The sequence below is a fragment of the Chiloscyllium plagiosum genome, unplaced genomic scaffold, assembly GCF_037043375.1.
Source record: "Chiloscyllium plagiosum isolate Xiang-an unplaced genomic scaffold, Cpla_swu_hap1 HiC_scaffold_36, whole genome shotgun sequence".
NCBI lineage: Eukaryota > Metazoa > Chordata > Chondrichthyes > Orectolobiformes > Hemiscylliidae > Chiloscyllium > Chiloscyllium plagiosum.
In genome coordinates this window covers 11,838,024-11,857,405 of record NW_028270174.1, presented here as the reverse complement: position 1 = coordinate 11,857,405, position 19,382 = coordinate 11,838,024, and the positions used below count along the sequence as shown (strand labels likewise).

General features: G+C 43.4%; 1 protein-coding gene across 3 annotated transcripts in view; it reads right to left on the bottom strand.

Annotated features, from left to right (window-relative positions):
- fam13a (family with sequence similarity 13 member A) overlaps positions 1–19,382 on the bottom strand; it is a 223,677-nt gene that overhangs the window by 33,930 nt on the left and 170,365 nt on the right. For all 3 annotated transcript variants that reach the window (XM_043674376.2, XM_043674377.2, XM_043674375.2), the window contains 4 exons: positions 16,594–16,635; positions 13,822–13,989; positions 8,951–9,143; positions 3,922–4,040 (listed from right to left, as the gene is read on the bottom strand). In XM_043674376.2, the coding sequence (XP_043530311.2) occupies positions 3,922–4,040; positions 8,951–9,143; positions 13,822–13,989; positions 16,594–16,635 (522 nt within the window). The remainder of the gene's footprint in view (positions 1–3,921; positions 4,041–8,950; positions 9,144–13,821; positions 13,990–16,593; positions 16,636–19,382) is intronic.

The window sequence follows — 19,382 nt, the reverse complement described above, 5'->3', positions numbered from 1 at the left end:
AATCCCACCATGGCAGATGCTGCAACTTGAATTCAATTAAAACAAATCTAGAATAAAATTAAAGAGTTTAATGATGACCACAAAATCATTGTTGATTCTTGTAAAGAAAAATCTGGTTCACTAATGTCCTCTAGGGAAGGAAACTTCCACCCTTACCTGGTGTGCACCTGACTGCAGACCCACAGCAATGTGGTTGACTCTTAACTGCCCTCTGGGCTATTAGGGATGGGCAATAAATGCTGGTTATCCAGCGATGCCCACAGCCTGTGAATGAGTAATACAAAAAAAAAATCCCGCTTGCTCCAGCGGTGTATAATGCCATCTCTGAACAGGTTATTTATATAAAATGGGAACCATGAGTGGTGCTGTGGCTTAAAGCACTGCCTAGCAAACAGGAGATCCCGAGATGGATTTCAGAAATACCGCTTTCATGTTCCACCTGCCCCAGATGTACGTCAGTGTGTGTCTGAACAGCTTGATGAAATTACTGTAAACAGGGGAAACGTAATCTGTGGGTGTGAGCGTTGTAAGAAAACTAAGATTAGAAAATCAAATCTCTGGAGCATGTCTAACAAATAATTTAACGTCCCACCTTATCAATGTAAACTGTAAAACAATTAAATACATCCTGTCACCTTTTCATTAATAATGTATTGCTCAATATGCCCTGAGGCATGGTACACTGGCGAGACTAAGCAGAGGCAACGGCAACGGATGAATGGACACTGCACAACAATCAACAGACAGGAGTGTTCCCTCCCAGTCAAAGAACACTTCAGTGGTCCAGGACATTCGACCTTGGACCTTCAGGTGACTGTCCTCCACTGCAGACTTCAGGGCAGGCAACAACGCAGAGTGGCTGAACAGAGGCTGATAGCCAATTTCGGTACCCATGGGGATGGCTGCAACCGGGACCTTGGGTTCACGTCACACTACAGGTGACCCCATTGCACTATACACACATACCCGTATACACACACACACGAAGACCCTCTCTAAAGCACTCACACATACACACTCTATCACACAGTACATTCACACCCCCGCACCCTCCCAGCACCCACATGAATTTGTACATGCAGAATTACATTTTACTTTGCTCAAAAACTGCATGAATCCATGTAAGATTCTGTAAATCTGTTTTTTAGATGAGAATCAGTCTGACCACAGACAGTCTCACACAGGTCAGCTCACACCTTCAATGCATTATCTGGGCCGACATGACGCCAATTGTCAAAAGTTCACTTGAGAATGCAACTTTTAAAAAATGTTCTGCGCTTTACATATGAAAGAACTGAAACCAACATGGTCATTCTAAAAGAGGAGACTTAAACAATCCAGATCTTTTTTAATATATCATTTCAGTTACATCACACTGTAAACTTTTGCTATAGAGTCTGTGTCTTACAATCTTATACTCCACAGTTTGATCAGCTTTGGGAGAAGGACTTGGTGAAAAGCCTGGCTAAGAGTGATTTCGCAGAAGCACAAGTCACATTCCTGGGCCATGTCATCAGACATGGACAAATTGCCCCACAGGATGTGAAAACAAAGGTTATTGGGGAGTTTCCCTTACCATTGACGAAGAGGTAAGTACTATGATTTCTCAGACTGAGTGGGTTTTATTGGAAGTTTGTACTGAATTTAGCAGTGCAGTTGCTGCACTGACTGACATGTTGAAGGAGCACAGAAACTTTCAGTAGATGGCAGACCATCAGAAGGCATTTGACAGCCTGAAAGCGGTGTTAACCTCAGCCCCAGTGTTAACCACATCCAATTACCCACAGGCATTCAAAGTGTCTACCGATGCGAGTGATGTGGGTGTCAATGCTGTGCTCTTGCAAGAAGGTGAAGAGAAGATGGAAAAACTTATTTGGTATTCATATCGAAAATTGAATAATCAACTGTATTCTCCAATTGAGAAGGAGATCTATATTTACAGTAAGATGTCTGAGACAAATGTATACACTGATCATAACCCATGAAGGTTTTTGTAAAAATTTAAAGATAAAAATACCAGACTGTTTGGATGAAGCTTATGATTATAGGCATTCAATTTGAAAATCATAGATGTGGCAGGATGACAGAACATAATTGCAACTTTGATGAAGGAAGACAAAGGCATTTGGTAGCAGGAAAAACTGGACTGAAATGGACCGTAGGAGGGAATGCTTGCAGGCTTAGAGTCAATGTAACGTAAAATGTACTGTGGTGTACTAGTAAGACTAAAGGCTTTTAAAATGAAGCCATCTTTGTATTTTGATGGTTCATTTTTTTTAAAGCAAGGAGGTGTGATGCTACTATGGCTTTAACAGGTGTATTTTGTCCATTCTTTTTGAAGGGAGGTTCAGACAGAGGTGATAAGCTCCAAGTCAATAAATTAAACAGCTTGTGAGGCTGTGGGGATTTTTAAAATTTGTAACAATGGAAGGAGCCTGAATGGGTGGGTTTAAGTTCCCACAGAACCAGGATTTTCTGTTTATTTTTTAGTAGCTGTCAGGGTTGTGAAAGCTGTTACATCTCTCTCTCTCTCTCTCTCTCTTTCTTTCTTTCTGTTACAGCTAAAAGCTTGGGTTCTCTTCCTGCTGCTAGAATTGCATCAGAGACAATCTATTTTACCGAATTTGCCTTTACCAAGGGTGTGCTTTGGGATGTCACTGAACTGGGACTTTTCCAGCATCACATTTTTCAACTGATGTCACTGAACTGGAACAGTTAATGAGTAATTTATTATTTTGTTAAGTATTTCAGTAGAGTTACAGTTAAGCCAATTCTTTTATTTTTATTTTGTCTGGATTTTAACTACAGTGTATGTCCACAACCACCTGATGAAGGAGCAGTGCTCCGAAAGCTAGTGCTTCCAAATAAACCTGTTGGGACTGTAACCTGGTGTCATGTGATTTTTTAAGTATGTATGAATAAAACGTGTTTCGCTTCAAGCCTCGTTGTTAAACCAATCGAATTGCATCTGGAATACAACACCTGACACTTGCCTTTTGAAATAAGAAAAAAGTTAATGTCTAGGCTATCTCCTTGACATGTTTTAAGGGGGTTGGTCCGGTCCATAGCAGGTCCAGTTGGGCTTCAGCTAGTAGGTGCCTTTGCATGGTTACATCAGTAATCCCAGACCAACTGGTCCCTTGGCATCTCATTAAGGGTTAAGCCAAAGTCACATGCCTCTGTCAGTCAACCTAACCTAGTCAAAAATCCTGATACAGAATCTCCTGGCTCTCAAATTGCTGAAATAAAACAATAGCATCTCAGACTTTGACTTAACTAAATCTGTCAACTCTTGAAAGGTTTTAGTATCTGGTGCCTCAGGGAAAGTTAGGCTCCTAACAAGCTGTCAGGAGAACTGCTTGACACTTTTCATCTGCCCCAATGTCATTTGCCTGGAAAAAAAAAACCACATATTTTCCACATATTGGACCCAGTCTTGGGCAGCAGGGCTGAATGAGGGAAGCTTCCCAAATAATGACATGATGCAAGCAATGCTTGCCCCAACTCAATGACAACTGTTGTGAGCAAGTTTCCTCAGAATGTGTTTTACTCGCAAGGCCACTGAAGTAACTCCACAGAGGCCAGTATCCCATAACACCCTTTATTTGAATGTGGGGAGTCCTTGACTCTGGTACAGCCTTGTTAGAACCAGCACCCAGAGTGAACAGGAGGTCGGACACTCCAGGGCTCTCTGTTAACCAGATTAACAGCCCCAATCAGGGAACTCATACTCCATGAGGTCCACCTGGCTGACCTCGTTACAATCACTACAGGCTCCATGGTCAAACTGTGTGTCATTTTGTTTCATTCATGCTAGTCACCCCTGGACCAGTGTTCCTTTTAACTGTGCAATCACAACAGAAAGAGAAAACGAAGAGTGGAATTCTAAAATGAACCACTCAATCACAGACAAAAACCCACCTGTCGCGTTCAGTTGCATCTTCTGGCTGGGTCAGGAAATTTAGGCTTCCGCCAGGCCCTGACATTCCAAGGGATGGATCAGGAGACCAGGATGACGTAATGCTGCTGCTTTCCATGGGCTGCCAGACAAAAAAAGGATTACAATAAAACTCTTCAGTCTCAGTTCTCCGAGAGCTAGACAGTATAGGCGATGAGAGGTGGGGGCTACTCTGGGGTTGAACAGTCAAGAACCACAGGCCAATCATTTCGGACTGAGACGGGAGAAGCGTATTTACTCAGAGGGCTGGGAATCTTTGCAATTCTCTGCTCCAGGATGTTGTGGCTGTTCAGTCTTTAAGCATATTCAAGAATGAGATCAATAGGATGCTTTCGGACAGGAAAGAATCTAGGAATTAGATGAGGAGCAGGGGGTGAGGGGACTTGGGAAATGGATCTAACATGGAAGACTAGCCATGATCTTGAATGGTGGAGCAGGCTTGAGAGACTTCTCGCTCTTAAGATGCTCTGGACTCAAACATTGAAAACTGCATGGGCTTTCATTCAAAGGATATCTATCCACTGATACATTGAGGAGGAAGTGAGGACTGCAGATGCTGATACATTGAGTCAGAAACTGCAAATGATAGATATTGAATGAATGACATGATTCATGACACAGATCCCAACCCCGAGTATTTCCACTCCACTGCTTGCGAGCAAATCATTCCTGGTATTAGTCACAATTTTCAACCATGAAAATGTCTTCAGCCAGGACTGTATCAATTAATAGCGCACCTTCTCTGTGCAGACCAGAACACAAATATTACACAAAGACTTTCACCTCTCACCCTATCGCAGTGAAAGCAAATACTCCAAGCATTTGCATTTCACTGCAGCCTTTTTCACACCATCCCCAACTGCGTCCCACCTGTTCAAGTGCATACACTGCTGTAATGTGCAGCAGCTAATTCACACAGGGTACGGCCTGTAGACCAGAATAGTAAAGCACAGGGTTTCCCCAATATCAAGCCTTAGAATGGAGCCACTGATCGAGTTACCAAGGCTGCTGGTTCAACAATTGAGGAAGGATGGACCATTGGGCCAGCTGGGACAGGGAGGAGTGCTGGGAAGGGGAATGTTATCAGTTTCCAGGAATACTGACAGGGGCGAGGGTAATGGGCTAACATTCCTCAAGTATCAATGTCAGATGAAGCTGCAGAGTCAGGTTAATAAACAAGCAAGCTTCCTGCCAATGTGAATGAAGGGCTGGCCTTGTTCAAAACTGACATGGAAAACCTGCCCCTAGTTTTAATACATTACTTCCCCTTTTAAATTTCACCTATTTCTCAAAACGGCAGGAGGATCCCCATCTGGCTAGCTGGTAAAGCCACTGGCCACTATGCTAGGAGGTCAACCAGTAATTCTCCCCATGTCTGCATGGGTTTCCTCCAGGTGCTCCAGTTTCCTCCCACAGTCCAAAAATGTGCAGGTTAGGTGAATTGGCCATGCTAAATTGCCCATAGTGTTAGGTGAAGGGGAGGGTCAGTGTGGACCTGTTGGGCCGAAGGGCCTGTTTCCACTCTGTAAGTAATCTAATCAGTACATGAAGAATGGTGTTTTGTTGTGCACTTGAATTTACTGCTGCAGCAATGTGAATTCTTGCTGTATTGAGATGACCTGTAATAACTGGGACAGAGTTATTCCGTCCATTGACTCCATCTATAGTTCTCACTATCTTGGAAAGGCAGTCAACATAATCAAAGAGCCCTCCCAGCTTGGTTATAAGTTCTTTCAACCTCTTTCAGCAGGCAGAAGATACAGAAGTTTAAGCAACTGGACCAACAGATTAAAGATCAGCTATTTCCCGGCTGTTATTATACTGCTGAATGGAACTCTCAAATTTCAAATCTAGTGTTGATCTTGTACTCGGTGCACCTTCTCTGCAGCTGTAACATTGTATTCCTCACTCTGTTCTATTACCTTTATGCACTTTTTATAGTATGATCTTCCTGTACTGCATGCAAAACAAAACTTTTCACTGTATCTAGGTACATGATGATAAATCAAATCAAATATGCAAATATTACATTGAGTTTACTCTCTTCTGCTGAGTGAGGCAGAAAACAGCAAGTTAATAGGGAATTAAAGCAAACGCAGTGTGCAGTGCCTTTTCCCTCTGTGACATATAAAGCAGTAGTGTTTTACCATGCATGTCTCTCTCTCTCCAGAATATTCTGTGCACAGTGTACCAAGCTGCCTCTCAGGATCAGCAACGTTTGCTGAAGATGCTCCAAGGAGGTTTTAATACATGACCTCTAGACCCACCTGGTTGAACAGCCTGCTCTCTACGTGACATTTTCACATCCAAGAAAGAAAAACGTGGGTACAGGCAGATACTGCCACAAGAGAACATTGGCAAGCAACTTTGGAGCAGCAAGTGGAATGGACAGCAGTTGTGTGCTACATGGCTGAACACTCCAATCCTTGGAAAGTGGCACTTCTGAGTAAATCCATGTCTGGACAACTGAGACAGCAGAGCTGTGTTGGCAGGAGTCAATGAATGGGCAAGGAATTAAGGGAATTAATAATGAGACTTAGCATGCTGGAAAAGTTCTGTGGGTCAGCTGGATGGTGATAACACAGACCGAATAGAATAGAATCCCTACAGTCTGGAAACAGACCATTCAATCCAACACATCCATAACCATTCTCCAAACAGCATCCCACCCAGACACACCCTCCTATATTTCTGAAACTCTGCATTTCCTATGGCAAATTCACTTAATTTTACAGATCCCAGACACAATAGGCAACTTTTTAGCACAGCCAATCCACCTAACCTGCACATCTCTGGACTGTGGCATTGAACCAGAACACCTGGAGGAAAGCAACGGAGAACATGTAAACACCTCACAGAGGGTCACCAGAGGCTGGAATCGAACCTGGGTCCCTGGTGCTATGAGGCAGCAGTGCGAACCACTGAGCCACCGTGATACTCCAAATTGCAGAAAGTGGACGTGCAAGTTCAGCAGGTAATGAGAACAAATACATTTTGGAATTTGCAAATGGAAATTGGGCATCTATTGCTCAAGAAATGAAGTTTTAAAGTGTTGGTGTAACCATACAAGGCATTGGTGAGATTGAATCTCGAGTACTGCATTCACCTGAGAAAGGATGTACTTGCATTTGAGGTAGTTCAGAAAAGGCTCATAGAACTCCAAGATGGGAGGCTTGTCTTATGCGGAAAGATTGAACAGTTTAGGTCTATACCTGCTAATAACTGAGAAGAATGACAGGAGATTAGATTGAGATTTATAAGATGCTAAATGGGATTGACAAAATAGACGTGGGGCAATCTAAAATGAAAGGTTTTAGGGGTGGTAGATATAAAACAAGATGAGGAGGATTTCCTTCTCCCAAAGGAACTGTGGAAATCATTGTCACAGAGTTGCAGAATCAGTTGTTAACAGAACTCAGATGGAAAATTACAAAGGCACAAAAGAACATGGAATTAGGTGACAGATCAGCCATAATCTTCGTGAATGTTGGAAGAGAGTGAAGGGGCTGAATGGCCTACTCCTGTTCCTAATGTGGTGGATGCCAGGACAATGAATACATTTTGAGGAGGAAATAAGCAGATTTTTAATTAGCAACAGGTTAAAGAGTTATGGGGAGCAACAGGAAAGTGGAGTTGATGCCAAGACAAGATCAGCCATAATCCATATTAAAGGGAGAGCAGGCTGGAGGGTTGTTCTGCTCTAGTTCCTCCCGATTATGGCAGCTACAGGGCTTTAGTGACTATCACTATTGCATTTCATTCAGTCCGAAGGCTGTGCATTTGCTTGGGCTGACAGGCCCATGTAACACTGAGGGCTCAACACAATGTAGGAGGCACAGACCTTCAGTTAAGATGTTAAACTAAACAAATACCTTGCTATATTTTTAGCTGAGTATCAAAGTTCAAAAAGTGCTTGGGAAAGCTCCCCAGTGCTGTGACCAATATTCACACCCCATCCAACGTCATGAAGGAAAAGCAACAGATGATCTGGTAATAAGGAACAAAAAGTGGTTGAGAAATGAGGGAACATTGCATCTGTGGAGAGAAAAAGACTTGATGTTTTAGGTCAATGACCTTGCCTGGGAATGGGAATTTGGGATTTGTTTTTAAACCAGTGGTAAGGGAGGGGATGAAAGAAATGAAGTGTGGAAGATGGGGGAGATTTCATGATGCCACAGCCATGAGTAATGGTAATGGATATACTGAAAGAACAAAGATTGCTCCCAAATGAGGTGTGAAATGGGACATTTAGAAACGCCGGAGTACACCATGAGGGGATAAAGGAAAAACAAGGGGGACTGTTCTGCTTGGCTGCTGCATCATGAAATCACTTGATGTTGATCCCCAACTCGGTCTCTCTTCTGTAAAGGTCCTTTCTCTGAACTGTTAACTCTCTCCCCAGACGTGCCCTGATTTACTGAACGACTCCCTCTTTTCCTCTTTTTTTTTCCCCTCCCTGAGATTTCTCGCATCTTGCTTTTTCAGTACCTTGGGAATGGTCACAATGCCGTTTGTGGGATCTTGCTGTGCACAAACAAAAGGTGCTACAGAAATGGGTCTATCTTACTCTGCATTTCAGGTATTATAGCAATAATGGCCTTATTGAAGAATCTGTAAAATCCTACATTAAAAAAGAAAATGCTGGAGGAATCCAGCAGGTAGAGAGAAAATATTGTGTCTGGTATGTACCTTCCTCAGAACTGAATAGGGCTGGAAATTGGTGGTAAGTCAGTGACTGAGAAAGAAGTATTGGCGACATGAGAAAAATCTTCACTACACAGCGATTAGGATCTGGAAAACTGCCAAAGAGTGTGCTAGAGGCAGATTCAAGTGTGGCTTTCAAAGGAAAGTTGCATAACCCACCTGAACAGAAATCATTTGCAGGGCTATGGGGACAGGTGTAGGATCTGGGCAAATTGAGCTGGTCTTATAATGGGCCAAATGGCTTCCTTCTGTGCTGTAACCTATAATGTGATGTCTGTGTGAACATACCATTGGAGAATCCTGGTTGTCATTTAGCACAGAGAGTTTACAACTTGATTTCTGTCTCTTTGGCTTCATGCCTTCCTCGATGTAACTACTGTTGTTCTCTTTTAGCTTTTTATCACTGGCTTGGGAAGGTTCCAGAAGTCCCGATCGTCCCTCCTCACTGTTACAGGGAATATTCTCTTTGTTGATGCTGTCCCTGCGGAACAAGGCAGGTTTGAACAAGTTAGAGGGATGCTCTTATGAACTCGGAGTGCAATCAGAAGGAGCTTGGTACAAAGCCTACTCCTTGTTTTGCCTTCAACATGGTCAGCTTGCACTTCACACAATAATTGGGGCACTTTTGCTGTCATGATGACGAGGAGGTGAATTTCCTCAGATCTTCTCATGTTTAGTTTCTGTAATTTTGGCAGCAAGCTGGTGGATCTAAATGTGGATTTTCTGAGCAACTTATGACAGGAGAAAATCTGAGGAAACTCGGCCGTCAATGCTCACTAATACACCCCATAATCTCCATCAGAACCTTCAAAAATTATACCCCTCAACCTCTAGTAATAATCCCAAGAATATCCCGCAATAGAATCTCCATTAATACTCCCCAAAACCTCCAGTAAAATGCCCTGGAATTTCTATTAATAAATCTTAAAACATCTCACAAAGGTTTCCACTTTTGAAGTGAGGCGAGGAACTGCGGAGATGCTGAGAGGTGTGCAGTTAGGAAGAGCATGTTACAAAAAGAGAGCAATGGAAAGAAAACACAAGTGGGATTAATGCACCTCAGAATCTCCATTAACACAAAATACACCTCAGCAGGAGCTTCGAAAAGATAACAGAGTTTCTCCCAATCACAGTTTATCTACCTACTAATCAGTACTCTCCTCTCACACAGTATAAATATTATTTTGCCTTTACTCTTGTGAAATGTCCTGAAGAGTGCAAGATGAAAAACCTTGACAAAATGTGACTTTTTTCAGCAATTTTGAGAGGCTGGAATTTTGGAAGAGCAAAAGGGATTTGAGTGTTCTGGCATACACATCAGTAAAAGCCAGAGCACAGGAAGAAAACATGATGAGAAAGGTGAATGGGCTATCAGTCTATTTATCGAAATGACTGAAATAGAGCACACAGAATGCTCTGTATCCATCTGTGTTTAGTCTGGTCATCACATCTCAGGAACGACATATTGGACTTGGAGGGACATAGTGATTGGAATGAGGTTGGTCAGGTGGATCTTATTGAGTATGATTCCTTGATTGCGACCAATCAGGAAGCCCTGGCTGACAGATATAAACAGGAGGGAGGGGCGGGGGCTTGTTGGGTCTGTATTGTCTGCACTTTTGTATGTAACGGTATTGTCTAATGTACAAATGTCATTGTCACTGTCTTGTCATATGTCGAACTGGGATTTGAGGTTTGTCCTCCTCTCCCTGTAAATTGGTTGAACGGTAGGGTCCAGGGCCTAGCTTTGCTGCTCCTCTCCCTTGTAAAATTGCTGTCTTTTGTGTACAGCTGTCAATGTTTTTTTGTAAACTGTTTTGTAATTTGTTTAATTAAAAAAAAAAATAAACAGGGCAGTGAAGGGCAGTGTTTGTCACTGGCCACCCGGGTGTTTTCCTATCTTCCTGGTGGTGGAAATTGAATAAAGATTGGTGCACTTTGTGTCTTTCACTGTGTCTCACACCTGCACACATGCACCATGGGTGCTGGGGATAAAATAAGCACTACCGCACTTAGGTGGTAGTGTGGGGGTTAAAGGGGATAAAAAAAGAAAAAAAAAAAAACAGGAGGGTCACACAGCACTGCCCTTCGATGTGAAGGGCAGTGTTTGTCACTGGCCACCCGGGTGTTTTCCTATCTTCCTGGTGGTGGAAATTGAATAAAGATTCGTGCACTTTGTGTCTTTCACTGTGTCTCACACCTGCACACATGCACCATGGGTGCTGGGGATAAAATAAGCACTACCGCACTTAGGTGGTAGTGTGGGGGTTAAAGGGGATAAAAAAAGAAAAAAAAAAAAACAGGAGGGTCACACAGCACTGCCCTTCGATGTGAAGGGCAGTGTTTGTCACTGGCCACCCGGGTGTTTTCCTATCTTCCTGGTGGTGGAAATTGAATAAAGATTCGTGCACTTTGTGTCTTTCACTGTGTCTCACACCTGCACACAGGGGAAAAAAATAAGCACTACATCACTTAGGTGGTAGTGTGGGGATTAAATTAAAAAAAATAAACAGGAGGGTGGTTATTTATGAAAAAAAAAACCCAAAAAAACCAGGAGGGTCAGTGATATTGTTCACTCTGAGAGCTGCCTCTGAGGGAGCTGGATCAGTGTGTGCGTGTTCAAGGACTTTTAAAAAAAAGTCTACTCAGCGCCAGATTGACCTCCGGGGGGGGGGCACGGGCGCCAGTCGGCCGGTCTTTTGGGTTAATCTCCAAACCGTTCGATGTGACTTTTTTAAAAAGAAAATATTGCTCTGGCATCACAGACAAAAAAGTTTAAGGGGCACACTAAAAATAAAAGCTATTGTTTTGAGGAGTTGGAAGATGGATTTTCTGTGTGCTGACTTTTTTTCTGGGCTGAAAGGAAAAAAGACTACTCTTTTAAAAGAGGCTGAAAAGTACATTTAATATTTTTGATATGTCTCCCATGTGGGTTACTGAGGTTAATCATGGTCTTGGTTTTAAAACAAAAAATGGACAAGAAACAAAAATGGCGAAGCCAGTAAGTGAAGGTAAGATGTGTGTTTGTTTACATGATTCTAGAGTGAATTGTAAGCTGTAAACTCATTTTCACAAAAGTATTAAATATAATCGGACCGCGAAAAGAAAACAGCACTACCACAGTTAGGCGGTAGTGTGGGGGTTTAAAAAAAAACAAAGAAAAAAAAAGGAAAAAAAAAACCAGAAGTTTTCAACATGGATGCTGGGGAAAAAATAAGCATAAAAATAAAAATTAACAGGAGTCTTTCCTGGTGGTGGAAATTAGAATAACGATTCGTGCACCTTGTGTCTCTCACTGTCTTACACCTGCACACACACACAACATGGGTGCTGGGGAAAAAATAAGCACTACTGCAGTTAGGTGGAAAAAGAAGAAAAAAAAATAAATAGGAGTCTTAGTGTCTCCTCAATCTAGGGACAAGCTCTGAGGAAGCTGGTCAGAGTCCACATACTGTGCATGTGTAAATAAAGGATGACTTGGTGACAGGATACTAGCCTCTGTGTAATGATTTCAAAAGTGCACATCACACATTCACTATTAAAGCCTTAAGAGGTTAAATTATGAATCTGGGTTACATAAAAGTACCTTGTGATCACCTAATTTTGGAAGGCATAATTGAGGCATTTAAAATGATAAAGCATTTCAATGGTGTAGAGGCAGAAAGACAAAGCTAGTGGTAATGCCTCTGGACTAATCATGGTCTTGGGGTTCAAGTTCAAATCCTACCAGACCAGCTGGTGGTATTTAGATTCAATTAATATATTTGGAATATAAAGCTTTTCTCTGTAGTGGAACTACCACTGATTGTCAAAAAATGCATCCAGTTCACTCGTGTCCTTTGGGAAGCAAATCTGCCATCCTTACCCGGTCTGGCCTTGGGTTGAGGCTTGAAACTGGTCAGATATGTTCTATGTTGTCTATGTTGCAGTGACTTCCCAACTGGAAGTCGTCGTGTCGGCATACTGGTCGTCATGTGTGGACCCTTTGTGTGGTTGCTCAGCTTAGAGGAAACATTGCTCACCAATGGGTTGACCAGTGTGGTGAGAGAAGGTGAAGATCTGTACCAGCGCTGAGGAGCAGTGACTATTGCTGCCTCAGAGCCTCCGATCCAAAAAGTTCAGTTCGTGACCCTACTTGGGGTCTCAATCGCATTTTGCGAAGCCCTCAATTAATGAGCTGGAGCTGGGGTCTTCAGGAATAAAATCAGGACATACTCTTACATGGGAGGGCAGTAGAAATCATAACTCACCCTAAAAAGCTACAATAATGGCCAGTGATAGATAGAGGGAGCAACTTTAATAATCAAGACTGGTGGAATAGATTTTTATTGGGTACGGACATACAGCAATGCAGAGCAAAGATGGATAAGTTGAGTGGTGATGCAAATGAGGAGGTCTTGTAGCAGTGGATAGTGTCTCTGCCTCTGAGCTACAGGCTCTGGGTTCAAGATATACTTTGGGATTTGACAGTCAAGGAAGATGTGCTCAGAATGTGGCCAAACAGGGGGTCAAGCACTGGCTTGTAAATCCTCCAACTATACACAGAAGGTGGATGGCAAGAGTGGGAGAGATTCCTGGGGCACTTTTCCATGGGCACAGTTCAGGTCAACAATGGGTGGGAGCCAGTGGGGTTAGCCTTGACATTGCCCTGATAACCACAGTAGGGGAAGAGTCCTGGGGAGATTACAGAACTCATGCTAAAAGCAACAGGAACAAAAGGAAAACCACACAGACTGTGGGCTGCATGGACAAAGCATACTGATTTCATCATAGTGTTGAAGGTGAGCTGGGGTTTGGGGTGGCATGATTGACACTAGTATGGGGACACACATGGGACAGGGAATGGCTAGACTCATTTAACCTGGTTAACCTGGATGGACTGCAGAACTATCATTAAAACAAGGAGGAAAGCCACCCTTGCTTTAAACCAACAAAGGACAGCCAACATCACATAGGTCTTAGCCAGTAATTTATTAACTGGCTGTTTATACTTTACACACACACCTTGCAATTTTATACGTACAAAAAGGCAGTGATTTGACATTTGTCATCAAGATTCTGTTAAGACCTATTCTTATTTCAAACACCATGAAAAATTTTCTATCTAATATACCAGTTTAAAGGGTGCACTCTAGTAACAGTAAAGAAAACAGCCTTACGTTTCTTTGTTTCGCCAGTATTCATCCTGCTCTTTGAGATGTCTCCTTCTCTGTCTGGCTGTGGATGAAGATGTTCCCATTTCAGATTCCTCTGAACTTTGACTTCCACTGCCATGAGCATCAAAGAGGTGCTGTTCTACTGCGGATCGGATAGTCCTTTCAAGAAGGCTGCAAACACAACACAGCACTTCCTGAGCAACCCGATACACCAGCAGTTTGCCATTTGAAGTGATATCAGTGACATCAATGTATTCCACCTCAATCCTTTTTAGCTTCCTTCCCAAATTACACTTTCAATGAACAATCTGCACCTCAATCAAAGCCGAAATTAGTTCAAAATATGCATCTACCCACAGTGACATGTATCATATGTATGCACTTACACACAAACATGCAAACATCTAGTCAACTGATCATGCATACATAAGCAGACATGTACTAACTTACACACGCATGTTCATGCACCCACATATGCATGAGTGTACACACTCATCTACATGTACGTGTGTTCACACACACACCCTCACCCACCTCCCTCTGAAGAATTTATTGATAATGAATGACTGCAAAGCGAGTGACCAAATCTATCTTCACTTTAAGGATGGAAAGCTCCACAATAACAGCTACAGATAAAGCCAAGGGACAAACACACAATCCAATGATGGGCACTTTGAGGATCAACAACAAGAGGGATAGTCAGGAATAGTAGTAAAGGCTGTGCGACCTTTCACCTCCAGCTTGCCTCCTGTCATGTTCTCATTGAGTCAGGGGTGGGGAGTATTTCCTGCTTGGCTGGGGAGGGGAATGTGGGGGATGGTAGAAGGGCTGTGCTGCACTGAACACTGGGGCAGCATGGGACAGCTGTTACTCTGTGTCCCTCCAGGCAGCAGATGGGCTGTGGTTGTGTCTCAGCTCTCTCCCAGTTTCCAGTCCGACAGAGTAACTGAGCCTAGTGAGCACAGCCTCAGAAGAGTTAACAAAATGTGCAGACGTGGCAGTTGAGAGATAGCTTCTCAGCCGTTAAGACTGAGTGTCTGATAAACTTAACCATGTCAACAGTGCGCATGATAACCATCTCTAGTTACAAAACCAATACAGGAGCTTAGTTCAGGAATATGGCCTTGCACTGTTTATCTGAGCAACATTGCATGAAAGTGCAGAGCTTGACAATGAAACATTATTAGCTGATATTATGAATGCTGTTATGATCAGCATGAAGTGCCTCTCTGATATTGCCTTTCCTAATGCCAACAATATCCTGCTTATTGCCAGTATGGGGTTGGACTGAACCTATAATACAGCATTCATTTCGGGAGGGCTAGAAGACAACAGCAGAGATGTATTGCTGAGTTTGTATAAGGGTCCAGTCAGATAGTTGGAGTACTGTGAGCTGTTTTGGGCTCTGTATCTAAGGAAGGATGTGCTGGCCTTGGAGGGGGTCCAGAGGGGGCTCACAAGGATGATCCTGTGAATGAAGGGCTGGTCACACAAGAAGCAGTTGAGGACTGTGGGTCTGCACTCAATGGAGTTTAAAAGAATGAAGGGGATCTGATTGAAACGTACAGAATCCTGAAAGGTCTGGACAGAGAGTGGACGTGGAGAAGATGTTTCCAATAGGAGAAGAGACTAGGACCCACAGACCTCAGAGTGAAGGGATGACCCTTTAGAACTGAGATGAGGAGGAATTCATTCAGCCAGAGGGTGGGGACACTGTGGAAGTCATTACCACAGAGAGCTGTGGAGGCCAAATCATTCAGTGTATTTAAGACCGAGATAGATAGGTTCCTGGTTGATAAGGGGTTCAAGGGTTATGGGGAGAAGACAGGAGAATGGGTTTGAGAAACATATCGGCCATAATTGAATGATGGAGCATACTCAATGGACCGAATGGCCTAATTCTGCTCCTATATTGAAGGTCTTATATTGCCCAACTTGGGAAAGCCCTGGGATTGAACTTGGGACTGCTGTGGCTCACATACTCAACTAATGACCGAACCAGTTCAACATGGAGCAGTGAAACGTTTGTTTGGTTACACTTGAGAACGGTTTTCTCATTTACTGAGCTGCAAGAAGGCAGAGGGATTTCGGGTGGGGGATGAGCTGGTTTTGAACCAATGTGCATTTTTCATGAACGGGAGGGCGAGGGGGGTGGGGGGGGGGTGGGGAAGAGGTTCTCAACCTTTGATTGTACCTGCTGTTTCCATGCCCCAGCAGGACAGACAAACTCAGATGTACAACCTCGCCCACAGTCAAAAAGAAAACTCAGGTGCTGTCCATCATCACAGAAGTTGTGCAGGTGGCAGTAATGTCACTGCATTAGTAATCTAGAGGGCCCATGTTAATGCTCTGGGGATATGGGCTTGAATTGCATCTAATGTTAATCACATAACAACTTTCTCAAAATCCCATCTGGTTCACTGATGCCCTTTGGGGATGGAAATCTGCCATCTTTATCACCTACATGTGATGAGTAGCAATGTAATTGACTCCTAAAGGCTGTCTGAAATTGCGGAAAGCGTTAAACAGCTCAAGAGGCAATTAGGAAGGACCGAAAAACACTGATCTTACGTCCCACGTAAAAATAGAAATAAAGGACCATTCAGCCTATCGAAGACCTTTACTGGCTCTTCAAAAGAGGGAGTCAGTTAGACTCACTTCCTCTCGCTTCCAACAGCCCTTTCTCATCAACACCACTGTTTCTTCATTCAAGTGCATATCCAGTTGGAAAACAAACCCTCTCCTTTTGAAAGAAACAAGAAAAAGTGCTCTTACTTCCCGGCTGCTGATATCCTGTTGACTGTAGGCATGTGGGCACTGTAATGGTAAACAGATACACAGGTTAGATCATTAAAACACCAGGAAAATGTGATCAACAGTGAACATAAGAGGGTGTCAGAGCTAACACCACGGTGATGATTCAAGAGGGGAAAGGTCATGTAGCCCCTGGCTGAACTTTCCAAGACAAACGGGGGGATGGGTGGGGAAATGATTTACCCATTACCTATAAATAAAATAAGCTGCAGTGAGGTCTAAGTTCAATGGACTATTGGATGAACCATCTGTCCAATTCACTGGCACTGTCCACCACTCAGAACGGAGGTCATTGATAAGACAGAAGATGAAGCCTTATGGTAATCCATTCCTTTCTTTGTTGTTGCCTCAGGGGACAGGTGCCATTGTAAAGTAACTGGGCCACTAGGAAAGTTAAGGGGACAAAAAAAACTATTACCAGCACAAACTGTGCTCTGGGGGGCAGCTCTGCTCGAGTTGTGACAGAACAGAGCAAGTGTGGAGCCGTTTGATTTATCCTTCTGGGTCTAGCTAGAGAAGACGGAGGTTATCAAGGGGAACACAGAACAATCTTCAGCTGCAGCAGCATTTTGTCTTGGAAATTGGAAAAGTGTGCAGTTAAGCAGAATGAACCCCAGGACAGCACTGAGAATGACTCGATTACCGAACATGCATTCATGAAAGGACTGAATTTTAAAAAGGCACTCAAGTGCCTTTGGCGCTGTCAATATTTAACCAAGTTAACACCAGTCACTGAACACATGCTCTTCAGAAACAAGTGGTTTAAAAGGAAAAAGCACTCGTTAAAAGTTCTTCTGGTCTGTGGTATGGCTGATAATCCAAGTGATGCAACTTAATCTTTTGCCTTCAAAATGCGACCACCAAAAAAAAACAATCATGATAGTCAGTGAATGCAGCAGTTTAATTATTTCTTAACGGCTCCTGTTTTGTTTAACTGACACACACACCGTTTAACCAGAGAGTGGTTAGATTGTGGAACTTGCCACCACAGGCTGTAGCTGAGGAGAATATACTAGGAGTATAAAAGAGGAAGTTAGATAAGCACGAGAAACAGAATAAGGAATAGAAGGATATGTTGAAAGGGTGTGAGCTGAACTGAGGAGGCCAGTGTGGAAGTCCACACGTACATATAGAGTTTTTTTTAGATTAGATTAGATTCCCTACAGTGTGTAAACAGGCCCTTCAGCCCAACCAGTCCACACCGACCCTCCGAAGAGTAACCCACCCAGACTCATTTCCCTCTGACTAATGCACCTAACACTATGGGCAACTTAACATCCACCTGACCTGCACATCTTTGGACTGTGGGAGGAAACCGGAGCACCCGGAGGAAACCCACACAGTCACTAGGAGAATGTGCAAACTCCACACAGACAGTCACCTGAGGCTGGGATCGAACCCGGGTCCCTGTGAGGCTGCAGTGCTAACTGCTGAGCCACCGTGCCGCCAAAGAAAACTGCTGGAGTGAGAACAGTGAATACTCCCTCCCGGGGTGGTTTCAAACCACCAACCTCTCGATTGACAGCCAAACACCCTGACCAATTGTGCCCTGACCTTGACCTTTTTGGTGGAATGCATTTTCCAGCACAGAAACAGATCAACGTAGTCGGACAATGTGCATTGATATATTGTCTGTATCATCAACAAAGCACATTGGATAGCCACTGCTGTGATGTAGGGAACAGGGCAGTTAAATAGAACACAGCAAGATCTCATAAATAGCACAGATCTGAATAGCAGGTTAATTTATTTCTGTGTTGTCGGTTGGAATTTGATGGACAAGGGGGGGGGGGATAAATCTTTGCAAGGGGGCAGGAAGAAGATCTCTGTCCTTCTCACAGAACCTCACAGACAGATGGAAATTGGTGGGAATGGGACGACTCCTCTGCAGTTCAGCCATGATGGAATTGTGTGTGTGTGCAAATGTGTATGTGCATAGAGTCATATAGCACAGAAAAGGACCCTTCGTCCATGCCCAAAGAGAAGCTAGCACCTTTCTCCCAGGAGGTTGAGGCATGGATAAGTGGAATTGGAAAAGTATTTTCCCCAGGGTAGGGGAATTCAAAACAACTGCGCATAGGTTTCAGGTGAGAGGGGAAAAATTTAAAAGGAACCTGAGGGGCAACTTTTCCATGCAGAGGGTGGTGAGTGTATGGAATGAGCTGCCAGAGAACGTGGTGGAGGCTGATGCAATTATAACATTTAAAAGACATTTGGACAAGTGACCTTGCTCCTAAACGGTCTGAGGAAGGACTCGGGCAGACAGATTTAGTGCTTGCTGACCCTGTGCAAATTAAGATGTTCTTCCACTGACCCTGTGTACCTGGCAGCGTCAACAACAGAGGGTGCTGATGAGCTGGAGTACCAGTGTAATTGACAGGATCATAACTCACTCTCCCAGGATACATGGCAGGCAACTGTTAAAGTCCTGGCGTTGCCAAATACTCGCTGACTCTAATTTGGTGCAGAAAGAGGACACCAACAATTGCTAACAGTGTTGGATCAGTTCTGGCTCATTGTTACTTCTCTTTGCGGGAGCCTGCTGTGCATAAACTGATTGCTGCATTGTCTACTGTACAATATGGACTTGTTTTCAAAAGGTATTTTGTTGGCTGCAAAATGCTTTTAGACGTCCAGTGGGTGTGTAAAACATTCCACAAATGCTCTTTTTTTTCCCTTTTATAAATTCATAAGTCAAACTGTACAGAAAAGACCCTTTGGCCCGTCAAGTCTGCGTTGACCTACCTACA